This window comes from Paramisgurnus dabryanus, chromosome 7 (assembly GCF_030506205.2).
Source record: "Paramisgurnus dabryanus chromosome 7, PD_genome_1.1, whole genome shotgun sequence".
NCBI lineage: Eukaryota > Metazoa > Chordata > Actinopteri > Cypriniformes > Cobitidae > Paramisgurnus > Paramisgurnus dabryanus.
Genome location: NC_133343.1, coordinates 19,715,531 through 19,733,604, shown reverse-complemented (window position 1 = coordinate 19,733,604; position 18,074 = coordinate 19,715,531). Strand labels below are relative to the sequence as shown.

Here is an 18,074-nt window from a genome sequence, read left to right as displayed (position 1 = left end):
AACTCTACGGGAGCTGGAAAATGAGCGTATTTTCAAAAAAAGTGGAGTGTCTCTTTAACATGCGCATTGTGTGCTTTTCCTCGCATGAGAGTTTTTGTGGACTAATGATGCGGATGGATTAATGGCATCAGTTTTGAGAAGGTTGCGGTCATAAAAGTTATTTTTTTGTCCACCAATCAAGTGACTTGTCATAAATAAGTAAAAATGAATAAATAAATGAGTAAACCACTGCCCACCCCGATACTATCTTGTATCGGCGATCTCACAGGCTAATGATAGGACAATCTCTTAACGGGACATATCGCCAAACACTAGTTTACAGCAACACCTGCTCTGTGTGGTTCAGCTGAGGTGAATCTGTCAGACCTCATAATTCTGCATCCCAAATGATGCTGATTATGCAAGTATCATGCAAATGATGCTTAGCTCTGACTTTTTGTCATGTGGATGCGGGTTGTTTTGGCAGCAGTGGGGCAGAGCACAGACAGGTTACACAGCTCTCCAGAACGTACAGTAAGGTGAAACATCTATAAAAAGTGCAGTGTTTGCTGAGTTCTGGACTCTGGACTGATATGTTCCCTGTCAGATAAAAAGACAGGAGCTGTCAGCTTGGCAGCAGCTTGACTAGCCTTGTGAGAGAAATGGTGTGAGAGGAGCAGACAGGAGTCTCCTCCACTCCTCAAAAACTTATACAGTATGAAGTCCATCACACTGGATTCTCCACCTCTCAGGGTTCACCCCGGTCTAAGACTGTGGCATTGCCTGACTAAGATTTGTTTTTCACTGTGTCAGGTCTTTGAAAACATGTTCTCCTTGGTTGAATTGCTGGATGAGTGATCCTCTTGAATTTATCAGGTTTTACTGACGGTAGCTTGGACGAGACCAACCAGAAAGAACGATGATTCAGCCGAGCAGCTCATTATCCTGACAAGCTGGTCCCATAGCGGCAGCGACTGTGAAGCACTCATCGGTGTAATAACATCTTCAGAACTATTAGATGTCTGTTTTTTTCTGTCCCAGCAGTGGCTCCGAGTTCATACTCACCTTTTGAATCTTACTGGCTTTGTAGCCTTCCAAGAGTCATCCGGGAATTTGGAGTTGTTCAAGGCAAAGACTTCACATTTCATAGAAAATTTCAAACTTTAGAGGTTTGCTAGCACAGAATTTCTGTTGTTTAACAGATTTAGCTGATGATATAAGTTACAGTATGTTTTAGTTTCTAACAGTTGTACCTCTATGTGTTTGACCTGAAGGTTTCAGTACTGGGTTTCCAGCAGAAAATTTGTTAGTTTAAGTGGTGGGATTGGGCTGGTGGGTGGGGGTGTGGGAGTGTGGCAATCAAAGGGGCAGTGTGTACGCGTCATGATGAAAATTAATATATTTTTATTTAAAACACCTTAATTTTGAAGAAACTATTAAAGAAAATGAACACATACTAGATTATTAATGAATTAAATGTTTTTAACAGATACCTCTAACGGGAATGGCTGCGTGATAAAGTGAAACTTAAGGTTGTAGATGTTGTAGAACAACTGGCAAATGATGATAGATAGCGCGAAGATTGTAAAAACGAATTATTTCCTACTATTAATTACATTATCTTAAAGTGTAACTACTGTAGCATGTAAATAATGCACATAAATAACGTGATCAAGAGCGCTCAACAATTATATCTAATCAACAGGCACGTGAAACCTAGCTAGCAGGTTGCTCAAACAATAAAATCACCACCTAACTTACTTTTAATTTGCAAGAACTGTAGACGAATACAATAACAGGCTTTAATAAACCCAAAACATAAGTCTACTTACAGTTCTCACGGACACGTGTTTTATCAACTGGCTATCCTCCAGACAGTAAATGTGACGAACCATTTTGGCCGTGTGGCGCGCGTGCACGCTTGCGGTGTGAAGCATGTCCGCGCTATTCTCCGAGATGTTTTATCAACTGGCTAGTTTTCCTCCAGACAGTGACGGTCCAGACCACGTCTTTCTCTCATTTCGGCCGTGTGCCGTGCGTGCCCCTTTGTGATGTGAGGCGCGTTCGCACCATTCTCCAAGATGCACTTGATGGCCTTTTGTGCGGCAAATGTTAGTTAAGGCAGTAGGGTTTCCCAGCTTAGGCGAGACGCCCAAACTGCAAAGTGCTGCAGGAAACGTTGAATAATGTCGACGTGAGCAAACACAAATCAAGATCTTCCGACACAATGTAATGGCAATTCGTATTTTTTTGTATTTTATGAGGTGGTTAATTCATATAAATCTTATTTATACGTTTTTGTTGAATCTGCTTTCACCCCAGTGATGCCGGGTTAAAGTTTTGACCTGTTATAAGTTGACATTACCTATAAAAACATGGTGAAATGTATTTAACTTAGTTTGTTTAGTAAAGGTAACATAAATATATATTGATTTGACAAAAATGCTGAATTTCTTTTACAGTGTATAAAAACAGGTTGGGTCTTAAAGGGGTCATAGCGTGAAAATCTGACTTTTTCCATGTTTAAGAGCTATAATTGGGTCCCCAATGCTTCTATCAACCTAGAAAATGTGAACAAGATCAACCCAGTAACTTTGTTTTGGTAAACCATTCTGTTCAAGCATGTGGAAAATTAGGTCGTTCAGATTTTGCCTGTTTTGTGAGGTAGGTAGCAAGGCAAATCACAATAATACAGAGGCTTATTCTGCACTATCCTGCCACAGCACTGCCGTTTAGTGCAGAGAGAAAGAAAAAATAATTGAGTTTCAATTGCACCATCATTGCAATCGGTGTTTGCATTTTATCAGCACATTTCAGTGTTTCCCACAGGATTTTGAGATACTGTGGCGGCGATGATGTCACTAGCTGATTAGCATATATGTGACGTCATTGCTTTTTGATCCGTCACATTATATTGCATTTTAACACAACTAGGATGCTATTTTTACATAGTTTCTGTTCTGTTGTCTATAAAATAGTGACTAAACAGGACCCAGTAACGACCCACGACTCAGTAACTCTTTGTTTAATCCAATCAGCTCTTTCTTAAACTGCTGCTAAAAACGCGACCTTATCTGAAAAAATCATCATACGTTTACATTGAGGCTGTACTGGTGTTGCTCTTCTCATCAGTGTTGTTGTGTTATGAGCGCTTTTTTATTTGAAATACGAGTGGTATTTTATTGTAAAGCGCAGACAATTTGTTGCAAATTCAGAAATATGAGAGAATACACAGTTGCTGTTACTACAGAACACGTGCATGGGCATGCCGCGGTAGGGAGAGAGCTCGGACACAGACTCACATCAGAACGGGTATATGTGGGAAACACTACTGCTAACCTTTTGTTAAGTCACTCTCATGATGAACTTAATCAGCCACCGCCTTCTCTGTCAGTAACATCCGTGACTGTTGACGTTTACGCGAAAAAGAGAAAGTACACGGAGGAACACGGAGTTAAATACTTTTCACTGTTATGTGAGAGAGACGTGCAGGCTCAGCAAAGAGAGGGGAGGGGGCCGGGGGCGCGCGCTGTTGCGCTTCCCACAACGAGAGAGGGAGGATGGAGGCGCGCTGAGCGCTCGCTGCAATGAATTAAGCCATTTTAAATAGTAAAATTAAAATGTAAATGGGAATCATGAAAAATCTATTTGTGGCGGCCAGTGTTGATGGCGCCACAGATAAATTAATATATGGGAAACACTGCATTTGCATTTTGAAAGACACACCCAAAAATGGTAAATTTTTACTTAGGCCTATAAAGTGGCAATTTTAATATGCTATAATTAATTATCTGTGGGGTATTTTCAGCTAACACTTCACATACGCACTCTGGGGACACCAAATAATTATTTTACTTTTTTTAAAAAATCTCATAATATGACCCCTTTAACAACAAAATATAACTTGTACCTTTCCATTGTTTGGCTTCATAAGATTTGGGAGATTAAGCTGCTTTTTTTACAGCTAAAACAATCTCTGAATTCACGAGTACTCAAATCAATATATAATCTATAGCAGTGCTTCCCAATCTTGGTCTTCGTGGACCCCCCCTGAAAAAGTTTTAGATGTCTCCTTATTTAATATTTAAAACACCTGATTCAACTGATCAGCGTCTTTTCAAAATAATAAACATGTCTCCCTAACAAGCTGATGAGCTAAATCAGGTGTGTTAAATAAGGAGACATCTAAAATGTTTTGGGAGGGGGTCCACGAGGACCAGGATTGGGAAGCACTGCTATAGATTATAAAATATTGATTTTAGTACTCTGTGCATTTAGAGATTGTTTCAGCTGTAAAGCCATAATGCAATGCTTCTTTATATTTTGGACAAAAATATATAGATTTTGAAACCAATATTAGAAGCTACCAAGGCTGCATCATTTTGCTAACTATTGTTTGGAACCTTCAGTGTTTTTTGTGATTATTGATCACAACAGAGCAAAATGTGTATCTATCTTAAATCTAGCCTGCCTTTTGTGCATTGGTACAGTTAAATTCATGCATCTTTAGCTTTAGAGGATGTATTTTCCCTCATAGTGCAAGTGCAGTGACTTTTCACACCTATCAAACATAAGAACTTTAAGCTTGTCCCACTTTTTCGGGCAACTACCTTCCACAAGAAAGGCTATGCCCATTTTTCATCTCTCAAGACTTGTGTGTTTGCATTTCCTAACCTATATTCTGGGAATGCCATAGAGGCGGCCTACAGATTAGGGTCAACAAGGCACCCGGGCAAGATGGATGTGTGTGGATAAAAGGCACTACTTGAATAGCTTGTGTTTTTTGTTAAGAAACTACTGTAGCAGAACACAATTTCAGATACAGCTACTACAGTATGGCAGATTGGGGTCGGCTGTGATGACTTTGCGGCAGGGATATGGGTTGTCTGGCTCATTTAAAACAGTGCTCCCCATCTGAGCAGTGAGGTCTAGGGAGAAATGGATCTCAAGTACTTTCACATTTCTGTACAAGTGCATGATTTAAACTTTTATGAGGTTTTGTTTTTAGCAACACCATTTTTGACACTTCATCTTGGAATGAGGTAGGCTAGGGTACAGTATTAACTTGTGGTTTACATTATATCGTTTCTTCCTTTAAATCATGAATATATGTAACTGAAAAAGACCCATTTGGAAACAAAAAACTGAAACTCTGTGTTTAGTTTAATGACATATAATCTTTTAAAGATATTACACTACTTGAAAGATATTTTTTGTGACTTTGAGTGACTATACAGTACATTTTATTAATATGCGTGTTCCCTAGGATTGAACCCATGACTTTTAATACTACTAACACAATTATCTTCCAATTGAGCCAAAGGAACATAAAGTAAAAAAAAATAAGATATAAGACCTAAATGTAAAGTAAAATCAAGCGTAAAATCAAAGTAATTGGTGGTTTATCACATCGGTCATATAGGCTCTTCATAGCAGTTTTTGTCTGAATGGGAAGACTCTTGTTAAATTGAGAGGGAGTTCCGGCAGTTTCTGTGGAATACCATGCAGGAATAATTCTGTAGAATTGCTGCTTGTCTTCATATCGGTGAGCCCCGACCCACTTTGAGCAGTGACTTGTATTATTCATTTACACTGTTGGGTTGCTTATAATACAGTATACTGTATGAACCTTTTATTTTTGGCATCAGTTTATATTTCTTAATAAAGATGCAATCTCCAGTTGCTCATAAGGAATTCATGGTTGGCCGAGAGAAGCTACAAGCCTATATTTAATATCTTATCCTGGTTTAACTTATCCCACCCTCTCTCTTTCTCCTCAGAAATATAGATATCAGGATGAGGATACCACATCGCCTCCAGAGCACAACTCTCCTCACATGGCAGGGGATGTGCGCCCTCCTGAGCTGGTTCAGGTATCGGAGAAAAACATCTCACAAATTGAGAACGTACATGGCTATGTTTCCCATTCACACATTTCTCCAATGAAGGTAAAATATCACTGCAATCCTTTGGTCTTTAATGCATTTCTGTGCTGCATGTCATCTATTCTGTGTCTATGTGTACTCTGTAAACATGCAAACATTTTGTGTGTGATAGAATCTCCATCAGTGTCATGTTTACAAGCAAACACACACACACACAAATAAGATTTACACGAACCACATTATGGGCATTTAGAGAAAAAACAATTATCCACCTAAATGTAGAGCATCAAATTTAAATATTTTAGTTAAAGGAACAGTATGTAGGATTGTGGCCAAAACTGGTATTGCAGTCACAAAACTTGTGGCTAAAACTGGTACTGCAATCACACAGCTGGTGGCCAATACACAAAATGACAACATAAACATCAGTTGAGAGCTGCAACTCCAGTTTTTAAATGACAATATCCTGGCCGGACCACTGTTGTCAGTAATATAAATATTTGAAATGAAAATGATTTCTTAATGTCTACTTTAGTGATATATCAGGGCCATTTTATGATTAATTGATATAAATTTCTTACATACTGTTCCTTTAAGTGTTCAAGAAAGAAAGTCCTTTGTCTCGCAGACAAACACATCTGGAGTTTTTTTTTTGTAAATGTCATTGCTTTTCCAAGCTTACAATGGGAGAAAACAGGGATCAGGGTAGGGCTGGGAAAAAAATCGATTTGATTTTAAAATCGAGTTGGCAGGTCAAATCGATTCATATTTTAAAAAAATCGATTTTTTTAGATTTTTTTTCTCCCCCTCTGCAGTATAGAGCAGTACATACAGTGTTTCCCAAACATAGGCTCTACTGGGCATTCCGCCCAGGTAAAATGGACCCGCCCAGGAAAAAAAAATCACTTTACGAATTTCCGTATTTTCTGAACTCGACTGGATGACCCGTGTTTTGTTGAGAGAGCCCGTGAAGATGCACGCGTCATAAACTCATTATCCAGCGCATCATAAACTCATCATCCAGCGCGGCAAACTGGATCAACTGCAGCACATACTGAGGTAACTGAGCAGCCAGGGAACTACACTGCGACCAAAATGGTCGCAGATGCTTTTGTTTCCTGGAAGCTAGTTATTACAGTTTATAAAGTTTGAAATTTGGATATTTTTCTTAGAAAATTGCATCAATTACTCGCAGAGGACCTTTATCAACTCCTTGTAGCCGTGTGGATTACTTCTGTACAGAAAATCAATTTCCTTAATGCTTACCAAACATAGCGTTGTTTGACAACATTACTTAATAAAAGCTAGACGATTTCTCAGCTTTGTTTGGATGTGGAGTGAATTGCTTGTTAGAGAAATGTTAACCTGATTATGTGTTCAGTACTCTGTGAACCTTTCTTTTTACAATCCAGTGAGAAACATTTCAGGGTCAGTGTGTATTTTTTGTACAGAAAGAAATACATCATGATGGGGCATGCACATTTTCATTAGTGATTGAGAGGGAGAGAATGTGAGTCTTCCAGAATGAATTAAAATGAATAATTTTAGAATATATCAGATTTGAGAATAATATGTGCATATTAATTACTTAAAGCATTATCAGATTGCCATAAATATTTGATCAAATATTATAAATAGGCTAAAATGTAATTTATAAATGAGATGTGTCAACCCACACCAAAATCTGTCAAGCTTTCTGCTTATTTTCTGCCTAATAGTGACCTACTTTTCTCACTTGTTGAATGACTCTTATGAATCTAGGGATTGATGATGAGGGATAAATTGTGGACTATTCTAGTGATGCTTTAAAGGGATAGTTCACCCAAAAATGAAAACTCTTATTTTGTTACAGACCTGTATCCATTTACTATTTGTTCTGTTAAGCACAAAGAAAGATATTTTGAGGAATGTTTGTGGGTCATTCTATTGAAATGTAAATTTTTCTGTACTCAGCATCTACAGAAATATTACACTTGAAACACCATTTAGGGTTACACATTTTTATATATTTTAAAATGAAACAATATGTTATTTGATCAATTACACCTTCTTGAGCCATCAACGTAGCAATATTTGATTTGTATTAATTAATTCGAATTCCAAGCACCACAGAAGTGCTCGTCCCCACAGTCATGTACAGAGGGAAAATGCTTTATTTTGAGATTAAAGTGTTTTCTACCATTTAAAATACAATAATGTATTTTACATTCAAATATATGAATTACATTAAAAGGCAAAATGCTAAATAAATATTATAAAATGAAAATATATAATGAAAGTAGTGGTCCCCTGGAGTTGTGTCACTGGTGTTATCGTTTAACAAAAAACTCCTATTTTTAAATCAAAATCACACTGATGACATCACTTGACTTCCTTCTTCCAATTTCCTGATACTTTGCATCAGAAATGTAGTAAAATGTAGTTTTCATGAAAATTGTCGCTGGTGTTACTGTCACTGGTGTTACCTTCCTTATGGGTAACAGCAGTGAAGATCAGTAACACCAGTGACTGGTGATTTGTTGTGTCACTGGTGTTACTGTGTTTTTTTTCTTTCACATTAAAGTGGGGGGGTTCAATGGTATTTCAACCATTCTGACTTATTAACACAGTTATACAGTTGTTTCCTCATGCTAAACGTAGGCAAAGTGTCAAAAAAAGCAGTTGGACATGTTACAGAGTATTTCTGTGCCGAATGCACTTCAGCAGGGTTCGTACAAGTTTCGGAAAGTTTTTTTCGATTACAGGTCCAACTGACGTTTCGGGGGTTTTCTATACAAATCACTTCTTTGTATGGGCACTTATCCCGGAAAACCCCGCCCACCCGTCAATCAGCGGGAGACGATAGAGCTCGCAAACAGCTTAACACGCCACTCAGCTTTGTTTAATTTCAAAAGTCAACAATGGCACGAAAGATGAAGTGTGTTTTTGGATGTAAGGAGAAGACATCCAGCCTTATAAAAACGATGGACATAGTTTATTATCCGGGGTAGCAGCGGAGTTTTGCATGTGTGTTTGATGCGGTGGATTTTCCCAACCGGGTCATGAGTAAGAGTTGTCGTGTGCATATTATATAAATATAAATATATATAAACATATTATATACATGACACGATTATGTAGTGAATCATAAGTTAAAACAGTGTTGTATAGTGTTGCATGACTCGTTCTCGCTGCTCCTGCGGTATAACTCCTTCTTCATTTTTTCGTACGTTATCGGAAAGATTCGGTAAAGCTGATCTTTCTTTATAAATCTGATTGAACTAAAGACTCTTCGGAGATATAAAGGATGTCATACTACTCTATAGGTATTCCAGATTAACATCAGAAATGCAAAAACAGCGGTGTGTTACGTGATCTTTAAATAAAATCTTTCACATGTGACATGATGATAATTTTTAATTCATTGAATTCTGCTACACTTAAGAATTAAGCTTTAACACATTCATAAACACCTTTTAATATTGCTAAAAAAGTAAGGTAACACCAGTGACAAAAAAAGGTCTATGCAGTCTTGACGTACATGCACACAAAAAAAATCATTAAACTGTCATTTATGTGTACTTATAAAGTTAAAGAGTAATCTAATAATGTGGTATAAGTTTAAATGTTAGAAAAAGAAATACATTTTAAGACATCTTGCCATGCCGAAAGTGGACGTTTTTGTAAAATGACCCTTGAAACCAAACCAGTCAGAGGACCCATTGACGTCCATGGTATTCTTTAATCTTACTATGAAGTCAATGGGGCATCTGATCAGTTTGCTTGCATCCATTCCATAAAATATCTTCCTTCGTGTTTATCAGAACAAAGACATTTATAAGTTTTTTTACAACTTCGTATTTTTATTTGTGGGTGAACTAGCCCTTTAGTTAACATGATGCATTGCTCCTCCAGATATACACATGCAGACAGACGCCTTCAGCTATGAGTGCTGACGTTTTATGCCATCAGTCTTCAAGATAGCGTGTCTAGTGAAAAATAGCTCATCCTCTCAAGACCCATAAATAATTCCACTTTTTGTGAAACAGTCTTATGTAAACACCATCCCAAGCAATGTGACTGATCCCAGGTCAGGTGACCCTAGGACCCACTTAATATTTTACGGACAGACTGAATTTCCTAATCCATAGTATTGGACATCCCTGCCCCAAACCAGGAAGTGTGATGCGTTCAAAAAACCCTGCAATAAATTGTGCAGCGGACAGTTTTTAAACCAGAATCTGCATAGAGTTGAGCAGTGCTGATGTTTGAAGAGCAGTGCTGGGCTCAGATCAGTGAGGCTTTCTGCATGCCGACAGAGCAGCGCCTGACAAGCCCTGCCTGTCACCTCCTATCAGTCTCAGCTGCGCAGAGCGCAAGCTAATGCTCCCTGTCCACATACACACACACACACGCATGCATACACATACTCTGACATCACTACGAGCCCACATTTTACCTAAATCTGTCCATGTGCTCTAGGCTGATGGTGCGCGCTCTCTCTCTCTCCCCCCTCTCTCTCTCTACAGTATGTGAATGTGGGCATCATACCGCAAACATCCACCTCATCCACCTATGCAATTTCTTATTTTTTTCCTATAAGCAAATCATGCTGGCATCTTATTTACGGAAACACCCTTGGGTAGTTCAATGCCATTAAGATTAAAATAGTAATTCAAAACAATTTCTTTCAAATCAGGCCGATCACGTGACCCATTCCTGTCCTTATTAGAGACTGCAGTTGTCTTACTCCACCTTGTGGCTATTATTTGTAATGAAAGCGTTGTATTTGAAACTAAAGCGTGTAAGGCACCAGCATCATCAAACACAATTGCAAAAATCATTTAAAAGATAATGTTTCCTTGTTGACAGACTAAAGGACATTACAGATGAACTTATGAACAGCGCTTATTGGTTGAAGACTACACTTATTGTTGGTACTGTAAATGCTATCTCATTTTTTGGCCATCTAAAATGTGTCTACTAAATGACTAAAAGTAAATGTGATGTAAATGGCTTACTTGTAGTTGTCTCTGAATAAAAGTAGGTTTGGTGAAAATATTTGAATAAAGTAGAAAGAAACTTTACCCTTAAATTTAGTTAAAAAGGAGATGCTTTTAGATCCTGTTAAAAAAGTAATATCAAATGTTTTGCTACAGTATGCTAGAAAATTGAAATTGTTATAATGCTGCAAATTAAATCAATTATTGTCAGGGTTGATCAATTGTCACGTGAATCAGATATTGCTTTACTTATTCTCTGCCCTGAATGACGATAACATGACTGCACTCTTTCTGTAGCACGCAACACATGAACCACATGCCTCTGGTCAGGTTTCTATTTACAGAACCCTCTACTGGCAGTCAAGACACAGAGATGCACCCATCCAGAGTAGTGCATATTTAACCTTTTGCTTCAGTGGCACATAGCCTGGCATCTTCTAAGACAAGTGCTCTTTAAATATATTATATTTATTATCAATCATAGATGTCATTTCCATTAAACATTTTGCTTTTGAAGCTCTTATCGTGAGTATGGGGTTGTGGTATTAATGTTTGGCTTTAACTGTCAGCACAGATGGAGCTGGCATCTTGTGGCTCCCCATGTCCCACAGTTGTAACGTCCTGTAACTGGCTCGTATACCTGCAAAGGCATATTATTATATTGAGAAGAACAGAAAGGTTCCCATGATTTTTTTAGGATGAAGAAATATTTTTTTATTAAAACAGGCCCTAGAGTAAGTAAAAATAATTAGGGCTGTCAATAGATTTGCTGTCCCCAGTGCTGTGTGTACATTTTTGAGGATCTATTGACAGAAATGCAATATAATATACAGGTACATAACTTCTTAATTAACCATTATGTATTTATTACCTTAGAACGAGCCATTTCTGTCTACATACACCGCTGTTCCCCTTACGTGGAATTTGCCGGCATGTTTCTAAAGTAGCCTTAAACGAACAAAATGTTGTCTTAGACAATGAGTGCGTTTACATGCACAGAATAAGCGGATAACTATCAAAAATCTGCTTATTATAGAAAACTGTTTTCATGCGTTTACATGCAAATCAATAAACCAGCTATGCAGACAACTGCGTTTACATGGGACTTGAAGACTTATCACTTTTCTCGCAGGCAGTGACGTCACCACCTATAGTACACAATAGTCGTTCAAAAAGTCAAGGGCATATCTGTCTTAAGCTGTACTGTTGTATCTCTTCTCGTGTCTACAGAACCAGTAAATGTAACATGAGCTTCTATTTTCACAGTTTCTCTGCCAACTGCTTTTGTCGAGCTGAGACTTTTATGCGTTACTTTGCGCTTACTTCCGCGTGTGACGTTTATCTTTCATACGCGGAGACATGCGCACATGGACAAAACCGTGAGAAAGCAGGTTAAGGTGTTTACATGCTACGCGAAATCGGCGTAATGAGCAAAAAACCACCTGTGCCGATCGGATTTTGCTTACGCCGTTTATGAGCTTTCCCCGATTTATGCGTTTACATGACCCCACGTGTTATCAGCATATTAAGCATAATCGGCGTAAGACTGTGCATGTAAACGCACTCAGTGACATGCTTGTCCTGTGCTAGCTATCGTAGCTTCTCTGTATTTCTAAAGGGAGGGGTGAGCGGTGGACTGAGCCGTTGGATGCAATTCACAATCTCACGGCTAGATGCCGCTAAAATCTACACATTGGACCTTTAAATATGAATTAATTATTAATAATTTCAGAGAATGACTCATAATGAGGGTTCAAATGTCTGAGACACATATAAAATAAGAAGATATTATTTCACATTGTACATTCATAAACCCTGGGTTAGCATTCTTAATTGCATATTTTCTGTGTCAGCAGTTATTATTGGATAAATACAGTAGGACATAGTCACTTTAAATACAACAGGGAAAATAATGATTTTACACATCAGGATTGTTATCAGTAAGGTGATATCTAAGTGGGCTATTGACACAAAATTTCCACCAGATATAGCCATCAAGCCAAATATTGAATTCATACAAAGAAATCAGAACATTTAAGCATACAAGTTGAGTCATAATAAATAAAGTGAAATGACACAGGGAAGAAGTATTGAACACATGAAGAGAACAAGGTGCAAAATGGCATAGAAAGCCAGAAAATCACCTGAAATCTATCAGCATTGTGAGAGAAACCCTGCCCCATATCAGTCCTAATTGATATCAGCTGCTTAAGTCCTAATTGATGGCCTATAAAGGCTTCTCATTCCCAGGAGGCAGACAGGAAAGACTTCATAATGGCCATTATCCAGAAATGGAAAGAGCATCACCTCACCATAAACCAGCCATGATCAGGTGCTCCACATAAGATCCCTTTCTGATGTGTCCAAAGAATAATCAGGAGAGTTCTCCAAGATCCAAGAACCACTCAGGCAGAACTTCAGGAAGACCTTGCATCAGCAGGTACTGTTGTTTCAAAGAAAACTAAAAGCAATGCACTGAACCGCCATGGCATCCATGCACGCTCACCACGCAAGACTCCATTGCTGAACAAAAAGCATGTTGAGGCTCGGTTAAAGTTTGAGAAAGAGCATTAGGAGAAGCCTGTGGATTATTGGGAGACTATAGTATGGTCAGATGAAAGCAAAATTATACTTTTTGGCAGTCATTCTACACACCATTTTTGGACAAGAAATGGCACTGCCCATCACCCCAAGAACACCATACCGACAGTTAAATTTGGGGGTGGAAGCATCATGGTTTGGGGCTTCTTTTCAGCAAAGGGTACTGTCAGACTTCATATTATTGAAGGCAGGATGAATGGAGAAATGTACCGGGACATTCTGGATAAAAATCTGCTGCCATTTACCAAAAAGCTGAAAATGAAAAGAGGGTGGACAAACACAAGTCCAAGGAAACAATGAAGTGGTTTCAAAGAAAGAAAATCAAGTTGCTTGAATGGCCCGTCAATCACTTGACCTAAATCCCATCGAAAATCTATGGAGAGAACTGAAGATCAAAGTTTATAAAATAGGCTCAAAGGACCTTCAAGATTCAAAGACCATTTGTGTGGAAGAATGGGCCAGAATCATTCCTGAGCAATGCAGACGACTGGTCTCTCAATACAAGAGGCATCTAAAAGCTGTAATCACCAACAAAGGCTTTTCTACAAAGAATGAAATAAAGTGTGTTCAATACTTATTCCCTGTGCATTTTACTTTTATTTATTATGACTCAACTTGTATACTTAAATGTTCTGATTTCTTTGTATGAATAGAAAATTAAATTAAGCCACCTGTGATATATTTGCTCCATTACAGGCATTTTCTGTCACCTTTTGACATTTTTTTTTTACTTTTCTTTAAACTCTGTAAAGAATGTTTACATGCAGGGTTTTTTGACGGTACGCAGATTGTGATATGAGTTGCATGCTCTTCAGTGACAGAAAAGGTACAGTTTTAAACCTTTTTTTCTGATAGTGTATGGGAAAAATTTGGGTAAACAGGGTATTATGTTTTGAGAGAAATTTGGCATTTTTGCTTTTACAGTGTTAAACATTGGTTGATTTAAAGTAATATTAGATTTACAGGAAGTAAGTGCACTAGAATAGGAGGATGACCTGAGGTGGACTCAATCCCAGATCTCACTTTAGTTCCGAGAAAAACATATTTTTTTTTTAACACAGATGTTTTAATGTTTTAGGAGTTTATGATTTGGTCTTTATTATAAACATATGTACCATTAATGTTTTGCTAATAATTAATATTACCCATATGGCGATGATTTATAAATTAACCAGATTTTAATCAAAATGTAAGTGAAATTTTAGTTAAAACACTTTGATATTGCTGGTGAGCCGGGGGCCTTTTTTAAATGTGTTACTGAAAATCAATTAAACTTAATTAGCTGTGTTAAACATGTTTAATTTTGTAAGTGGAGCAGTCCTAATAAATACTTTAATTAAATTGCCATGCGTATTAAAAAAAAACAGTAGTTACCGATTACCAACAAAAACTCTAAATCAAGCAAGGAACACTTATTTTATGTCAAACCATCCAGTATGTCACCAGAGGATCACATTGTGACCCATCTGTCTCAGATACGTCAAGCTTCTGTTCTACCACACAACACCAGTTGTGTGCCTTTTTGATTGTCTGCTCTTTGTTTGTCATGATGATCAGTGTGTTTTGAGGTCATCATCATGCCAGCAGTTTGTTGCTTAGCTCTTGTGGTCTGTGTTTTGTACCTGCATGCGTTTCATTGAAGGGCTTGATGGTTTTCACCAGAATAGACATGCACCGGACTCATTCAAAAGGTGTATGTGGGCACGCACTGTAGTTTGATATCTGTGTGTGTTTCTGTAAGAGTGTGCTTTTTGTACTCGTACGTACCACCTGAGCTACATGCCCCTCTCCAGGTAGAGTCTTTGGAGTACGTGTTTGATGGATCCTCAACATTAGGAGGTGAGGAGGTCCCGGCCCCTGCCTTCGCTGCACTGTACTCACAAAGCGGCACAATGATACAGGTAATTCGGTGCGATTATATGGTCTCCATTTACACACATTTTATTATTATATACAGCTCTATGTGCAAATCTTTGATGAGAGAGAGAGAGAGAGAGAGAGAGAGAGAGAGAGAGAGAGAGAGAGAGAGAGAGAGAGAGAGAGAGAGAGAGAGAGAGAGCCAAGACAATTTTTAAAATGTTGTGTTGTGGTTTGTCTTTTAAGCACTAGGTGGCACAGTTGGATCAATGCAAGATGACTTTGTAGATTTCTGCATTGTTACTGTTTAAAACATTTTGCTCTTGTAAAGTATACAATTACTGTAGAGGTGATAACTTATGTTTTTAAAGAAATAACTGTAAACTGGTACAGTGCAGTGCTTCTGAGGTTATATATGAAATCTTATACAGTATAGAAGCCTACCCATCTTGTAACACTATCAACAGGCACAAGTACCCCTTCATCAAATCCACTTTGTTTCTTTGAACTCAATATTAAACTGCATTTCCTTTAGCATTATCAACTTTGTTAAAATGACCTAAATCTATAAGGTCAAAAGAAAGTAATGGTGCAATGACAGTGCATGGTGATAAGGCCTTACATCAGCATGCTTTAAATCTCTTTTTTTGTTTCCACTAACAAGAAGTCATATTGTATAGGTCAGTGTAACATACTGTAAGGGTAAATGAAGACCAATTTTTGGTTAAGGATTACTATTCTTCTAGCAGGGGCTGCAGTAAATAATTTACAGAATCGTTTACTGCTTTATAGCTTCAAGATTCTCCTATACGGGGACATATTTGGCGAAACAGTGGCAGTTGATCAATAAATTTGGTCCCTTGGGGGAAGAGGGACCAGATTAGTTTTTTTAAGCACAAAGATGAAGTCAAATCTAGCTATGATTAATTAAGATTTAGCATTTTGCATTTACTGGTGACATTTAATGACTGCATTCAGGTAAAATTCATTAAGTTTTCACTTGATCTAGATTGAACTACTGTATTTTGTTATTCGTATATGCCTTAGTTATATTTACAGTAGGTGATAACTTGCCTTTCTTTTTTCACACATTCAGAGAGCTGGTTCGAGTCCAATGAACAGAATGTCATACCGCCTTTTAAAAGTGGGCAGTTGGGTTAGCAGCAACAAATCATTTTCTGGGGGAGGCTGTGAAAATGGGCGCTGCGTCGTCCTTATACTGTATTAAAAAGCCTGCACACTTCTACTCAAACAGATTGTAGGTTAGGCCTGTTTGTAAGAGGCGGCAAGTTTATCATTTTTCAATGTGATATAGCATATCTTGTGATTAACCTCATTGAAGACATTAAATAAATATTTCTCTTTCCCTACAGCATTAGAGAGGTTATGTGTGACACTGCATCTCATAACTTGACTTGCAGGTCTTAGGGTGCTTTCACACAAACACTGTTCAGGTCAGCCCAAATGATGTGTCGGTCCGGTACGGTTCGTTTGGGTCAGTGTGAACACAACAGCCGCACTCTGGTGCGCACTAAACGACCGCTCTAAACAGGTGGTCTCGGAGCGGCTGTCGCAGAACTCTGGTGTGACCCATCTGTGGTGTGAACACTGCTGGACCTCGGGCCGAACCAAATACAGGAAGTTCTCCACATGTTTGAGCCGCTGGGCTTCCGTCATGACGTGAGCCGGGTTTTATATTGAGGGTTAACAACAAACAAGGCAATCTTGGTCCGTTGCAGAGACTCGCTGTCTCCTGGACGTTTGAGCTGATGATTTCATAAATGCATAGCTGTCCTCCACACACAAAATTAGTGATGGCTCCGTAAGAAGGGCTTTTAATAGAACATTAATTTCGCATTAAAGCAAAGAAACTTTCCAAAGACGTGCATCGTTTATCTCCATATCTTGCTATCTACGCTCTTCCTGTCAGGCTGGTTGTCGTGGAAACATGGGGGATGGTCATGAGATGGTAAGAGCTGTCAGAGACCAATGACAGCACTGATCGTTACCACATGGTGTACAATGTTTCGAGTACGGTAAAAACAACATATGTGAACACGGGCCGCACTAACTGAAAAATTATACAATGTAATTTGGTGCGCTCTGAGGCCACACCACGGTGCGCACCAACATGTGTGAAAACACCCTTAGTTCAAGTCCATTATCTTACTCATTTGATTTTAGGTGTATGAAAAAGTGTAAAAAGCTGTCACTGGGATGGTACCTTTTTAAAAATCCTTTTACGTACCATTTAGGTACAGATATGTACGGTAAAGGTACTATTATGTACCTTTGAGGTACTAATATGCACCTTTTACTGTAGGTATCGCCCCTATGAAAGCTTTTGTACCCTTTCTTGTGAGAGTGTAGAAAATGTTTGAAGTTCTTGAATATTGTTTATTAGGATGCATTTCAATTTGTTTTATATTTTGTGTAGTTTATTCGTCAGCTATGCGTTTAAGAAAACCTTATTTTTTTCCCAGCCAGCGTTTTAAAAGAAGTTGCCAGCCATTTTTATGATTTTCACAAAAGTTTAATGGCTTACAGAAAATGTTCTTCTTTAAATATATAAACATATCAAATGAATTAGCAGACCCTCTGCTTTAAAAAGATAAATGTTTCATCCTACCTTTATGTGTTTTCTTTTTATTACCTCTGAAATTTGGGTAGGTTTCTTTAAAAATACAAAACTTTTAGCAAAAAGCTGAGATAATTACATTGTTGTGAATGACTTTTGATAGAGATCAGATTCAGAGCAATGATCAAAACA

At 38.1% G+C, this 18,074-nt stretch overlaps 1 protein-coding gene across 12 annotated transcripts in view; it reads left to right on the top strand.

Annotated features, from left to right (window-relative positions):
• Positions 1–18,074, top strand: part of dlg1a (discs large MAGUK scaffold protein 1a) — a 151,310-nt gene that overhangs the window by 49,420 nt on the left and 83,816 nt on the right. For 6 of the 12 annotated variants that reach the window (XM_065240299.2, XM_065240305.2, XM_065240301.2 and 3 more), the window contains exons 4-5: positions 5,760–5,927; positions 15,241–15,348. In XM_065240299.2, the coding sequence (XP_065096371.1) occupies positions 5,760–5,927; positions 15,241–15,348 (276 nt within the window). The remainder of the gene's footprint in view (positions 1–5,759; positions 5,928–15,240; positions 15,349–18,074) is intronic. The other 6 variants (XM_065240310.2, XM_065240327.2, XM_065240309.2 and 3 more) reach the window with 1 other exon arrangement.